The following is a 15,601-nucleotide window of genomic DNA, read 5'->3' as shown; positions in this document are numbered from 1 at the left end:
GATATATCTTATGTAGTAACAAGAGCTTGTAGAACATGAAATGCTCCCCTTGATGCATTCAGTAATTGTACAAGGAACAGAAATTATTTGGTCACTGTACACAAAAGTTCTACTGTTCTGGGTCAATATGACCTTGACCTTTGACCTGAAAATCAATAGGGGTCGTCTACTGGTCATGATAAACCTCCCTATTTAGTTTTGTGATCCTAGGCCATCTCAAGTTATTGTCCGGAAATGGTTTAACTGTTCCGGGAAACTGTGACCTTTGGCCTACTGACCTCAAAATCAACTGGGGTTATCTGCTGGCCATGACCAACCTTCCTATTAATTTTCATGATCCTAGGCCCAAGCCTTCTTGAGATATCATCAGGAAGCCGTTTAACTGCAAGGGCGTAGGAGCTGGGGCGGCAGGGGCGGCACCTGCCGCCCCAATTTTTCGAGGAGCGGCGATATGCCGAACTCGTAAATTTTTGAAAAGGCTAGAAAATATAATTGAAAAGAAATACAGCGGTCTTCCATTTATCATGAAGTGCATCGGCGACTGATATGTACACAGAATCTTGTCATATCGATTGCTAGATCACTTTGGTGACAAGGTATTGTACATCTGCAACGACCTAGGTCGCTGTATTTTCACGCCCCGCAGACTCGGATTATAGGCAATACATTAATTTAATTAATGAAAGTTAATCATATTTAATTGCTTACTGCCAAAATTGCACTTAATGTTGTGTCTCAAATTCTGCCGACAAAGGAAAGTATCTTGAGTAAAACACAAACGCAAATCGGGATCTTTAGATGTCTTTACATAAAATATATTAAATTAAATATTTTTGACACTTAAACATATTGTTTGAAAATCAAAGGCACCAATCATAATGATTAAATTCAACGCATAAAATGTAGAAAACTCCTCAGATTTTACAGATCTAGTTAAATTAACAAATATTCAAGCTTCTACATAAAAATATAAAAGGCCAATCAGCCTCGCAATTTTGCATTTCCAAATCGATCATTTGGTAAAAAGAACCCTGAACTCCGTTCATTCAACCCTTAATGGTTCAAAGAAAACAGTGAACTGCGTTTTACCTTTATAATGCGATTTAATGACTAAAATGCCATAAGGATTGGATTACCCCTTTAAGTCAGGGTCTTGTGCTCGATCCCCTACTTAGACATTACTGGTTTTACCCTGGCAAGACATTGTCCTATCTAACATCGTACCGCCATTACAGTGTTTAAACATGTAAACTGTAAATAGGGATGAAAACTCGAAAAAAAAAAACGAGTATGTTCAACAGATACTGAGCAGTCCAAGAAGTCGCCAGATTGCACCATTTACTCTAGCTATATGCAAAATTTTCCCAGGGCCACCCAGACCCCCTCCCAAACCCACCCCCTCCGCCGCCCCAATGCTCAAATCGTCCCTACGTCCTTGAACTGTTCCGGGTCACTCTGACCTTCACCTTTGACCTACTGACCTCAAAATCAATAGGGTTATCTGCTGGCCATGACCAACTTCCCTATCAATTTTCATGATCCTAGGCCCAAGCCTTCTTGAGATATCATCAGGAAACTGTTTAACTGTTCCGGGTCCGGGTCACTGTGACCCTGACCTTTGACCTACTGACCTCAAAATCAATAGGGGTCCTTTGCTGATCATGATTAACTTCCCTATCAGGTTTCGTGATCCTAGGTCCAAGCGTTCTTAAGTTATCATCTGGAAATGGTTCAACTGTTCCTGGTCACTGTGACCTTGACCTTTGACCTACTGACCTCAAAATCAATAGGGGTCATCTGCTGCTCATGACCAACCTCCCTTTCAACTTTCATGATCTTAGGCCCAAGCATTCTTGAGTTATCATCTGGAAACCGTTTAACTGTTCTGGGTCACTGTGACCTTGACCTTTGACCTACTAATCTCAAATCAATCAGGGTCATCTGCTGGTTATGACCAACCTTCCTATCGTCATTCATGATCCTAGGCCCAAGCATTCTTGAATTATCATCCGGAAAGGATTGGTCTAAAAACCGACCGACCGACATCTGCAAAACAATATTACTTGTTACGAGGCCTGAGATGGGATATCTAACTTATCCAGTTATTTTCCATATGTCAGTAAGAAACTGAATCTTACTTCACATGTCACATAGTAAGAAAAGGTATATCTTACCCTATTATTTTTCCAATGTGAGGAAGAAATACAGCAAATATGATACACACACCAATAAGTACAAGGTTCAGCACTAACACATGGGTTAAACTGAAATTTGAAAGGGAAATATTCTGAAAGTGGTCTCATTCTCTCTTGACTAGACTGAGAGAAACAGTATAACTAGTATCAAAACTTAATAACTCTTTTTCTACACAGCACTTTACACAAGACATCGCCTCAAGTTCATAGTGCTGAATGTCCATTTAATACTTAGTAGGAGAACATTGGCACTACGTGAACATGAAATATTGGTAAAACTGATGGATGCTCCCCAAAATTTGCATATTAAAAGAACAAAAGTTGCATTTACTGTCTGGGCACATACAGTTCACTGATGTTGAATGACCAAAGGGCAATATCTCATTGAAAATTTGTTCCAACAGATAATGAAGAAAATATGCGCATCTCCTCTTGAGAGTGAAGAGACCTAAGAACTTTTGCTGAATTTCAGGCAGTGGCTGCTGAGAAATACTCCCGAATATGATGGGGCTATAGTTTACTAATACTGAATAATCAAAAAGCAAATCAGTGAAAAATCATCTAACTGAAACTCGAAGATATTATGTGAATCTCCTCTGAATATTACAGCTTCCTATGAAGCATGGCTAAATTCCAACCAGTGGTTGCTGAGAAATACTCCGGACAATAATTGTACTATAGTATACTACTGTTGAATAATTAAATGGCAATAACTCTGTGAAAAATTAAGCAACCCGAACACAAGGACCATATGCGCATCTCCTCTTGATGGTGAAGCTTCCTATGAAGTTTCACTAAATTCTAACCAGTGGTTGCTGAGAAACTCTCCAGACAAGAAATGCGGGACAGACAGACAGACAAAGCGGCGACTATATGCTTCCCCTTCAGGGAGCATAAAAATTGTTTGTATTCAAGCTTACTTTTAGTCGCCACCAGTAACCAATATTTGATAAGTCCTCCAGAAGATTGTTAGTAATTATAGTGGGAAGATAGTACAAGATACAGAAGAGGCTCCAATTCCAGCAGCTTCCCTGGTTCTTCAGCATGTCAGGTGTAAAGCACCCCTACATGAGCTCTTATCCCAATGTTAGTTACTTTGGATTGAGGAGCAGGGTACCGATCTCATTACACCTGGTTTCATAGTCAGTGTTACCACAGGGCTACTGCATCCGCTTTAAATATAACTACAGTGTCCCAGGTAAGAACACAGAGCTTGGAGACTCCAGCATTTGACTGGTTGTTTCTGAGCACCATGTGAAATTGACCAATGACAAGGCTGCATTATTTCAAGAGACAATGATATTAGGTTTTCCATTATATCATACCAATTTGTAATGAAATAGTTCAACTAGAATATTTCCAGGTCAACATTTTGCCCTTAATTGGAGAAATACCATAGAATATCACATTTGACTACTTTTTTTCACGAACTGACAATATAGTTTGAACAAAAATCTTACCTAGGCCAAATTGAGCCAAATAAAGAATTCATGAACTGCAAACGGAATATGAAGACAAGTAATGGAAACACACATAACATCTGGAAAAACAGACCAATTCTTGCAACAAACGCCATCACATTTGTGTCCTTCAAATTATTGAGAAAATTCTGAAATCAAGTGAAATAATAACAGTCTTTTATGTTGTCAAAACTAAGACAAGAGGACCATGATGGTCCTGAATCGCTCACCTCTTCCCACATGACCCAGTTTTGAGAATGACGTCATTTTTTCTATTATTTGACATAGTGACCTAGTTTTTGAGCTCATGTGACCCAGTTTTGAACTTGACCTAGATATTATCAAGATAAAAATTCTGACCAATTTTCATGAAGATCCGTTGAAAAATATGGTCTCTAGAGAGGTCACAAGGTTTTTATATTATTTGATCTATTGACCTAGTTTTCGAAGGTACGTGACCCTGTTTTGAACTTTACCTATCATCAAGGTGAACATTCTCACTAATTTTCATGAAGATCTCATGAAAAATATGGCCTCTAGAGAGGTCACAAGGTTTTTCTATCTTTATACCTACTGGCCTAGTTTTTGACCGCACATGACCCAGTTTCAAAACTGAATTAGATATCATCAAGGTGAACATTCAGATCAATTTTCATGAAGATCCATTGAAAAATATGGCCTCTAGAGAGGTCAAAAGATTTTAATAATTTTAGACCTACTGACCTAGCTTTTGACCGCAGTTGACCCAATTTCAAACTTGACCTAGATATCATCAAGATGAACATTCAGACCAACTTTCATACAGATCCAATAAAAAGTATGGCCTCTAGAGAGGTAACAAGGTTTTTTTATTATTTGACCTACTGACCTAGTTTTTTAAGGCATGTGACCCAGTTTCAAACTTGACCTAGATATCATCAAGGTGAACATTCTGAACAATTTTCATGAAGATCCATTCAAGGGTATGGCCTCTAGAGAGGTCACAAGGTTTTTCCATTTCAAGACCTACTGGCCTAGTTTTTGATCGCAGTTTACCCAGTTTCAAATCTGACCTATATATCATCAAGATAAACATTCAGACCAATTTTCATACAGATCCTATGAACGATATGGCCTCTAGGGAGGTCACAACGTTTTTTCATTATTTGACCTACTGACCTTCTTTTTGAAGGCACGTGACCCACTTTCGAACTTGACCTAGATATCATCAAGATGAACATTCTGACCAAATTTTATGGAGATCCATTCACAAGTAAGGCCTCTAGAGAGGTCACAAGGTTTTTCTATTTTTAGACCTACTGACCTAGTTTTTGACCGTACATGACCCTGTTTCGAACTTGACCTAGATATCATCAAGATGAACATTCAGACCAACTTTCATACAGATCCCATGAAAAATATGGCCTCTAGAGAGGTCACAAGGTTTTTCTATTATCTGAACTACTGACCTAGTTTTTGAAGGCACGTGACCCACTTTCTAACTTGACCTAGATATCATCAAGATGAACATTCTGACCAATTTTCATGAAGATCTCATGAAATATATGGCCTCTAGAGAGGTCACAAGGTTTTTCTATTTTTAGAACTACTGACCTAGTTTTTGACTGCACGTGACCCAGTTTCAAACTTGACCTAGATATTATCAAGATGAACATTCAGACCAACTTTCATACAGATCCCATGAAAAATATGGCCTCTAGAGAGGTAACAAGGTTTTTTTATTATTTGACCTACTGACCTAGTTTTTTAAGGCATGTGACCCAGTTTCAAACTTGACCTAGATATCATCAAGGTGAACATTCTGAACAATTTTCATGAAGATCCATTCAAGGGTATGGCCTCTAGAGAGGTCACAAGGTTTTTCCATTTCAAGACCTACTGGCCTAGTTTTTGATCCCAGTTTACCCAGTTTCAAATCTGACCTATATATCATCAAGATAAACATTCAGACCAATTTTCATACAGATCCCATGAAAAATATGGCCTCTAGGGAGGTCACAACGTTTTTTCATTATTTGACCTACTGACCTACTTTTTGAAGGCACGTGACCCACTTTTGAACTTGACCTAGATATCATCAAGATGAACATTCTGACCAAATTTTATGGAGATCCATTCATAAGTATGGCCTCTAGAGAGGTCACAAGGTTTTTCTATTTTTAGACCTACTGACCTAGTTTTTTGACCGTACATGACCCTGTTTCGAACTTGACCTAGATATCATCAAGATGAACATTCAGACCAACTTTCATACAGATCCCATGAAAAATATGGCCTCTAGAGAGGTCACAAGGTTTTTCTATTATTTGAACTACTGACCTAGTTTTTGAAGGCACATGACCCACTTTCTAACTTGACCTAGATATCATCAAGATGAACATTCTGACCAATTTTCATGAAGATCTCATGAAATATGGCCTCTAGAGAGGTCACAAGGTTTTTCTATTTTTAGAACTACTGACCTAGTTTTTGATTGCACGTGACCCAGTTTCAAACTTGACCTAGATATTATCAAGATGAACATTCAGACCAACTTTCATAAAGATCCCATGAAAAATATGGCCTCTAGCGAGGTCACAAGATTTTTCTATTATTTGACCTACTGACCTAGATTTTGACGGCACGTGACCCAGTTTCGAACTTGACCTAGATATCATCAAGGTGAATGTTCTGACCAACTTTCATGAAGATCTTGTGAAATATATGGCCTCTAGAGAGGTCACAAGGTTTTTCTATTTTTAGACCTACTGACCTAGTTTTTGATGGCACGTGACCAAGTTTCAAACTTGACCTAAATATCATCAAGGTGAACATTCTGACCAGTTTTCATGAAGATCTTGTGAAATATATGGCCTCTAGAGAGGTCACAAGGTTTTTCTATTTTTAGACCTACTGACCTAGTTTTTGATGACACGTGACCCAGTTTCGAACTTGACCTAGATATCATCAAGATGAACATTCTGACCAACTTTCATAAAGATCCCACAAAAAATATGACCTCTAGAGTGGTCACAAGCAAAAGTTTACGGACGGATGCACGCACGGATGGACGACGGACGCTGCGTGATCACAAAAGCTCACCTTGTCACTATGTGACAGGTGAGCGAATAAAATGATACAAAATTATCAACTATTATAATTAACGCTATTAAAAATGAAAGTTACCATTGGTAAGAATGATCCATCATTCACCAATATGTTGTTTAAAATAAATAAGAAGGTGTTAAGAATAATCAAAGTCTACGTGTGCAGGCAAGAAACTCAAAGCTACTTTCATGACTTACTAAAATACAGCAACTTTGTTAAGTTTGACTACCAATACATAATTACACTGAACAAAAATTCTATGCAGACTATGGATGAAATTGCCTTTATAAACTTTATATGTAAACCAAAATATTTCAAATTTCACACAGAACACGATACTATTACTATATTTTAATAAATTTTATTGAAAATTAACATCATAATGACAACATCTGTAGACCAACCCTATTATATGATCTGGTAAGTGCTGTCTAATGACAGAGGGCTCAATTATTTGAGACCCTTCCACATGAAACTAAATTACAGGCAAAAGCTTTATAAAAAAAATTCTTATTTAAAAAAGGTGCAAGATTTGAAAACTTAAGTTGTTGATAGGAAACCTGTGCTGAACACTTATGACGAGTTTGAAAGCATTCATTATAATAATTGTTCCCTAGAGACCTGCTTACATACCAAACTTTCAATATAATTAATAATTGAAAAAGGGCATAATTTTGTCAAATAAAAGTCAGGGTTATGAAATTTGCCATATAAGGTCATCTCGTTATGCAAAAGAAGTATGTAAGCCAGAGTTATGAAACCTGCTCTGTGAGATCATCTCATGATGCAGAAGACTTTTGACAAGTTTAAAGCAGTCAGTTGAGTACTTTCTGAGAAACTGAGAAACCTGCTTACAAACAATGCTTCCACAAAATTTCTGTGTTCGAAATGGGCATAATTTTGACAAAAATACAAGCTAGAATTATGTAGCTTATCTTCTGTGGTCACCTTGTGCTACCAAAGACATGTGTTACGTTCTGAAAGTATCTGGTATGGTAGTTTTTGAGAAACCTGGTTACAGACAAAACTTGAGTGAAACATTTTAAGTTGAAAAGTGACATAATTTTGACAAAACAAAAGTTCCAGTATCTTCTCCTGTGACCTCATCTCATGATATCACAGATATGTGTGAAGCATTATTCTGGCCTAGCTAAAAGCATTAGGCCTTTCTGAGGCACCCACTTAAACCCGAAACTGAAACTAAAGACCCATTATTTTCACATGTGAGGTCATCTGCAAGAATAGAAGTCCATGATGATATAAATCAACAGGTGTTAAATTGGCATTTCTGAGGAGAACTGCTGTTGTTAGTTGATTCCTTTTTTCAATTCAAGCTGGAGTATTTTAAGCTAACCTAACATTCTTAGATGACCAGGATGCAACTCATTCAGTGAAGAAATACAAAAAATCTTAACTTACATCTTCTAAGCAGTTTTTATCCAGACCAAATGAGATATACACAATCACACCCATATAGATATAGGTCAAAGCTACCAGCGCATAGGCTATAATCAAATCCCGAACCTGAAAATTGTCAAAATATATTACTGTATAGTAAATTTATTCCCCACCCACACACAATTTTCACTATATTCATTGAGTAAATTACACAAAAATATATTTATTTAAAAAAAAAAAAAAAAAAAAGAATAAAAAATGTTATGCCCCGTTTGCTGTTCTTCATAAATGAACGTCCCTAGTATTTTTTCAGAATGATTGTTTTAAACAAGAAGCTGCGTTCAAAAAACACTTGATGCCCCCGGTGGCAGCCTTGTCGATACAAAGCAACCTAAGTCCAAAACAAGGTCAAGTTCAAGGTCAAGGTCAAACTGAGGTCAGGTGATGTCTGAAAATGAGGAATGGTCACAGGTTACATCTGCATTAGTATCAAGTCATTCTAGTAAGGGGTATTTATGCTAGACAAAACAGTCCCATTTGGTTAACCTCGTACGGACAGACGAACGAAAGAAGGGACGGACAGGACAATCACAATATGCCTCCCACATCAGTAGATGCTGGGGGCATAAAAATCTGACTACAGCTGGTCCATAGTTTGTGCCCTTAAGTGTATTTGTTGGAATAAAGTAAGAACTTTGAATTTCATTTCTAATATCATGTAATAAAACATGACAATGTATTGAATGGATTGCTAGTTGAGTCAAAATCCTTCAGATCAAAAGCAAATAGTCTGGTAAGCCATTCAATGCCTGTTTAAATGTTGCTTTTCACATTATTTCTTTTTTACAGTTAACATCTTTTTTAACAACAGCTGTCACAGGAGACAGCACGCTCGACTATTTCGATGCTGGATAGTGAAACTGAGCACATCTGAGGAAACTAGAGCTGTCACTGGAGTGTTTAATGACTCCAATTGTGGATGAAGATATTGCACAATAGCCTGAGTCTATGTCAAAAATATCAACTTAAAGTAATAAGAGAGGTAAAGATAAAATGTATCAAAACACTATATAAGTATATCCTAAGCAAAAAGGGGCATAATTCATTAAATATTGGTGCCAGAGTTATGCACCTTGAGTCATATGGTGTGGGTGATGATGTTGAACAACTATTTTAAGTTTGAATCAAATCCATTCAGTAATAACAGAGACAGAGTGAAAGTGCATCAAAACTTTAACCTAAAATTCTAAGTAAAAAGGGGGAATAATTAACGAAAAATTGGTCGCAAAGTTATGCAATATGATAAGGGTATTGATGTTGAACAGTTGTTTAAGTTTGAATCAGATCCATTCAGTAATAACAGAGACAGAGTGAAAGGGGTATAATTCATGAAAAATTGTGCCAGAGTTACGCATCTTGTGTGATATGATGTGGGTGTTGATGCTGAACAACTATTTTAAGTTTGAATCAAATCCATTCAGTAATAACAGAGGTAGAGTGAAAGTGCACCAAAACTTTAACCTGAAATTCTAAGTAAAAAGGGGAATAATTCAAGAAAAATTGTGCCAGAGTTATGCATCTTGTGTCATATGATGTGGGTGATGATGCTGAACAACTATTTTAAGTTTGAACCAAATCCATTCAGTAATAACAGAGGTAGAGTGAAAGTGCACCAAAACTTTAACCTGAAATTCTAAGTAAAAAGGGGGAATAATTCATGAAATAAATGGTGCCAGAGTTATGCACCTTGTGTCATATGAAGTGAGTGATGATGTTTAACAACTATTTTAAGTTTGAATCAAATCCATTCAGTAATAACAGAGATAAAGTGAAAGTGCATCAAAACTTTAACCTGAAAATCTAAGTGAAAAGGAGGGATAATTCATGAAATATTGGTGCCAGAGTTATGGCCCTTATGTCAGATAAAGTGGATGATGATGAGGAATAAGTATTTCAAGTTTGAATCAAATCCATCATGTAATTACAGAGATAAGTTGAAAAAAGAGAAAGTGTAAAAAAACTTTAACCAAGGTGGAGACGCGAAAAGACGCCGACGCCGGGTCGAGTAGGATAGCTCTCCTTATACTTCATATAGTCGAGCTAAAAATATGAGTCAGAATTCAGAGGGTCACCACAGCCTCAAAGACACTCATCTGACCATGACCTTTTGACCTTAAATATATGTCATGACTCACTTGTATTATTAACCCTTATCATGCTGGACATGATTGATTCTCCCTTTGCAACCAGTGTAGATCTTGATCAGCCTGCACATCCGTGCAGGCTGATCAAGATCTACAATGGTCGCCATTCAGTCTGTATCTTTCTGGTAAGCACCCCTTTTAACACTTAATGGTACTGTCCAAATTGAACAAGAGGGCCAAGATGGCCCTAGGTCGCTCACCTAAGAAACACCCCATAACAGTGTAAAACATGTTTGACCTAGTGATTTCATGGAACAAATATTCTGACCAATTTTCATTAAGATTGGACCAAAAATTGGTCTCTTGAATAAAAAAAAGCAATTTTCATAAGTTATCCAGTTTGCTGTCTTCATAAATGACCCTGATTTTTCAAATGATTGATTTTAACAACGAATTAGTTCAAAAAATTATGTGAGATCACTGAAAAAACAGCCTATCACAATACAGTCAAGTTTTTCTTGTTGACCAAACTGACTAGTTTTGAATAATGACATATTCAAATTACACCTAGATGTATTCATTAAGGCAATTCAACGCTGACCAAAATATTTCTTACAAAAACAAAATGGAAAAAAACATTGCCCTCTATGCCGGCATACAAAGATTGTCTTAATTCATAGTTGTGCCTAAGTTTTTTGGAACTAAGTATAACCTTGAATTCATTAATATCTAATATAACATGCAAGTGAATTGCTATTGACCAAATTCATAGATCAATTGAAAAATAGTCTCTGTGCATCAACCAATGTTTTTTCTTTTCTTTTACACTATTACCTATTTTTAACCAGTTGAACCACTGTTTTCGATCGGCATAGATTTATACAAGGTAACAAGTCTGTCAAATGTTGAAGACCAGTTGAAAATTCCAAGCCTATCTATGCAAAAAGTATACTTAGTATGAATTATGATATGTATCCATATTGTTTGACCAGCAAAGGGGCATTTTCGAATTTGGTCAAGTTTCATTAAGATGTTAATCATTCTGACCAATATTTTCATTGAAATCAATTGAATAAAAACGGTCTATGCTCATAACACAAAGGTTTAATTAACGGATATTGAACCATGACCTAGTTTTTGACCAGAGAGCTATGTTTGAACTCGGCTTAGATTTCAGATCAAGGGTAATAACAAGACATGAAATGCAAAAATTTCATGAAATTCAAGTGAAAAATAGCGCGTTAATCATGCATACACCAGGTTTTCATTTGTTGATATGATGTGGTTTGACTGACCTATATGACTCCATTTCGAACTCGGGTAGAGTGCAAAGGCAACATCACCAATAATTCTAAGAAAATGAATAATTACAGAAATCTGTGCCAAGTAGCAATGTGTCATTTGTGGTATGATTTGACCTATACCTAGTTTTACAGTTGACCCAATCGATTCAGTAATAATCAAGGTACGATTGAAGTGCACAAACTTACTAAAGAAATTGTAAAAGAATAATTCATGAACACAATGGTGTTCTATTATTGACCTTGTAGTTTTGAAGAGATGATGATGTTTAAACTATAATTTGCAATCAAATCATTCAGAAATAACAGAGATTAATTGAAAATAAAACCTCTAACCTGATAATCTAAGTGAGAGGTATTCATTAAAATTTGGTGCCAGAGTTATTTTTGCGAGATACCTTATGAGACTCGGCCTAATTTTCAAGTTATCATTCTGATCGTAACATTCGATAAGTTAAAATGAAAAAACTAACCGTTACGCATAAAGACGGTGTTCGGTTGAGTGATAGTGCCCTTTATATTCTTTGAGCAACTTGATAGATAGACACCATTGCTCGAATCTTCGGCCTGACTTTTATCAATATATTCATGACCAATTTATGATAACTTAATGCTGGAATGATTGAGCCTCTTGCATACACAGTAAATTTGACAGCACGGACACACGAGCAGGACGACAGACACATGGTCGCCGATCAGTCGTAGCTTCGTAAACCTTTAACACAATTGCTACTGTGCAAATTGAAAAATGGACAAGTTCATTATAGAAATTTAGCATGGTAAGGGTTAAATGCAACAAATTTGTTCAAATTTCTTCAGAAGTTCTATCAACTGCTTATGAGAAGTTGAGAATTCATCAGCTGGTTCATAAGAAGTAGAAAATTCATCAGCTGGTTCATAAGAAGTTGAAAATTCATCAGCTGGTTTATGAGTTGACAATTCATCAGCTGTATCATGAGAAGTTGACAATTCATCAGCTGGTTCATGAGAAGTTGACAATTCACCAGCTGGTTCAAAATAAGTTGAAAATTCATCAGCTAGTTCATGAGAAGTTGACAATTCATCAGCTGGTTCATGAGAAGTTGAAAATTCATCAGCTAGTTCATAAGAAGTTGAAAATTCATCAGCTGGTTCATGAGAAGTTGACATTTCATCAGCTGGATCATGAAGAAGCTGACAATTCATCAGCTGGTTCATGAGTTGACAATTCATCAGCTGCATCAAGAAGCTGACAATTTATCAGCTGGTTCGTAAGAAGTTGAAAATTCATCAGCCAGATCATGAGAAGTTGAAAATTCACCAGCTGGTTCATGAAGAGTTGACAATTCACAACATGGTTCACAAGAAGAAGTTGTTTAAAGGATTTTTTCTCTTTTTGAAAGAACATGTAACACAAATATTCTGACCACAGGTCCTGCTTTCTTCACAGAATTTATGTTCATTTCTTTTGGTTGCTGCCATTAGCTGTGCCCATATCAAAAATCTCAGATATGTTTAAAAAGTCAAATTAAAAACTAGAAGTTTCCCCATACCTGTATCATTTAAAGTGTTTTCATTTATGTCAGATATTTTCTTGAATAAGGTATGAAATACAATATGTTGCATGCAGTTTGATAAAACAATAATTCTTAATGCAACAAAACTTGGAATTCAATCCATTAAGAGACTTTAAAATTTTAGGCCATTTTTGGAAAAAAGTGAACCTAGTTTGTCTTTTGATGTTATAAATTTGGTAAAATCGAGCTACTAACACAGATCTTTATACAATGGATTGTTGATAAAAATCCTCTTCAGTAAAGACAGTCATTCTCAAACAACACAATACAATGTTAAACAGACAGCATTCATTTTATGTATTGACAATTTGCCAGTGAATTGTAAAAGAGGCTTAATATGTCCAGTAACCTTGCTTCTCAAATTCTGACAAATGAGTCAGTTTTATCATGACATCAACATTTTGTTGTCTTATATATTTTCTACAGTTTCACATGGAAGGTTTTCCTCATTATTCCTATATATCTACTAATCAGATATTCATCTAAAAGATTTTCACAGTGAACTGTCAGAGAAAGGCTACAGGCATATTCAATGAAAACTAATATGATTGGCAAATGGTGTGATTGAGGAGTACAGTCCACATTATAATTAAAGTTATAGAATACTGTCGCAGTGTATATTAGCTGGTCAACCTTAAATTATATGGAAAACATACTTCTGAATAGGATCATAATTAAGTATTGAAATTTTGCTGATTCAACAACACATATTAAACATACATAACTGCTACAAGTCTTATAGTGATTTTTGCAAATGAATGTAACGAAAGTACGAGAACAAGAAATGCAGCAATGCCACAAAAACAGATTTTCAACATTTAAATATTTGACCTGTACCCTAGCAACCTTAAATATAATTCTAAGATAGGTCTTCATTAGTCATCCTCTAAGTAAATTAAGATACAACAATAAGCTATAATACAGATGGTCTAGTTCTTAAAGATATATTATAATATTATTTTGTACATTTCATAAGAGATTAAATGACTAAGCAATTTCACTTTTTAATTACTTGTGAAAAATAAGCTCTGAACAATGTTATTTGTTTGCTGTAAGTGCAGCTTTGGGACATTCCTCGACCCTTTACAGCATATGTTATGGAGACTGCAAAATCTTAACAAGATGGCTATGATTGTCATTCACCTGACCATGACTATTTGATGCTTGAATATTATAACTCACTGTATAATAAAAATTGTGTTTAGATTAAAGATGGACAAGAAAGTTTCCTGAAGTCCAGGCAAACAAGAGCTGTGCAAAGTGGAGCAAAATATATTAATTCATTTTTTTGGTGGTGGTGGGTGAGGTGAGGGGAGGGGGGGGGGGGGGGGGGGGGGGGGTCAGGTTGGGAGTAGAGTTGATAAATTCTGAATTCAACTCATCACATCAACCTATACTAATAGCTTACCCTGAACCTTTGGTTTAGTTTTACTAAAAAGCCCTGAGTGGACGAACTGGCTGCCTGACCGCATACACCTACATTAACGACTAATCTTGTATCTTTGGTCAATTTGAGTTTAAAAGAATACAACTAAGATATAAGCCTTTGTAATCTACTAGGAACTTATGATAATCATAAGAGAGTTGAGCTTTCAACAGAATACAGTTTTAACAATAAGAAAGATAACCCATTTGACCAAACTGGTACATTTCCTAAAAAGATTATTACAACTAAAATTAAAGTACATGTAATCCTACAGGTAAACGTTCTAAAAGAGAAAGAATTGAGTTCAGTCTAGAAGCTTTTAACAAAATATTGTTTTACCAGTTTAGCTGATGACCCATTTGAGAATACATTTCTTGAGTTCTAAAATATTTAATTTTCTACTAAATTAGACATACTGAAAATATCTACTTGACACTGTGTGAACTGGCCAGAATGTCTAAGTGATATGTTTAGGAAGAGGCCAACAAGAAGTCAAAGAAACTTAAGGAGAACAACAGGACATGGACAATTTTCATTAATTAGCTGCATGTGTATGTCAGGTATCTGAACTGCAATCAGGAAAATTCTGTCAATCAATATCAAAAGGATCTTTATAAAAAAAAAGGAATAAATATTGCAAAAATGGGGAATATCGACCAGGTAGTAATACCTTTCATGATGTGTATTACTATTGGAGGAAGGGGTGTGGACAGCCAGTCATATCAGAATGCTACAGGTCTTGTATCTTCCTTGCTCTCCTCTTACAATACTGATGTAATACCCCTCAACAATCAGAGTGATATACTCAATGTTACTGTATAATTCACTTTATACAGTCAACCAGATGTGGATCCTGTACGAGGCTCCATCTCCACTGCACTGGTTCTTAATGCTGAATGGACTGATGAACTTATTACATGGACACCATCTCAGCATTCCGGAATTGAAAATATACTCAATTAAAGCAGTGATGTTTGGACACCAACAATCTGTATTGCTCAGTCAATGACATTTCAACCACTACAGGGCTCATG

At 36.0% G+C, this 15,601-nt stretch overlaps 1 protein-coding gene across 3 annotated transcripts in view; it reads right to left on the bottom strand.

The window, feature by feature from the left end:
* LOC123525200 (sodium-coupled neutral amino acid transporter 9-like) overlaps window positions 1–15,601 on the bottom strand; it is a 77,271-nt gene that overhangs the window by 12,938 nt on the left and 48,732 nt on the right. For all 3 annotated transcript variants that reach the window (XM_045304055.2, XM_045304053.2, XM_045304054.2), the window contains 3 exons: window positions 8,162–8,266; window positions 3,656–3,804; window positions 2,175–2,264 (listed from right to left, as the gene is read on the bottom strand). In XM_045304055.2, coding sequence (XP_045159990.2) covers window positions 2,175–2,264; window positions 3,656–3,804; window positions 8,162–8,266 — 344 coding nt within the window. The remainder of the gene's footprint in view (window positions 1–2,174; window positions 2,265–3,655; window positions 3,805–8,161; window positions 8,267–15,601) is intronic.

The sequence above is a fragment of the Mercenaria mercenaria genome, chromosome 3 (genome assembly GCF_021730395.1).
Source record: "Mercenaria mercenaria strain notata chromosome 3, MADL_Memer_1, whole genome shotgun sequence".
In the NCBI taxonomy this organism is placed as follows: domain Eukaryota; kingdom Metazoa; phylum Mollusca; class Bivalvia; order Venerida; family Veneridae; genus Mercenaria; species Mercenaria mercenaria.
This window is presented reverse-complemented; position numbering and strand designations above follow the sequence as displayed.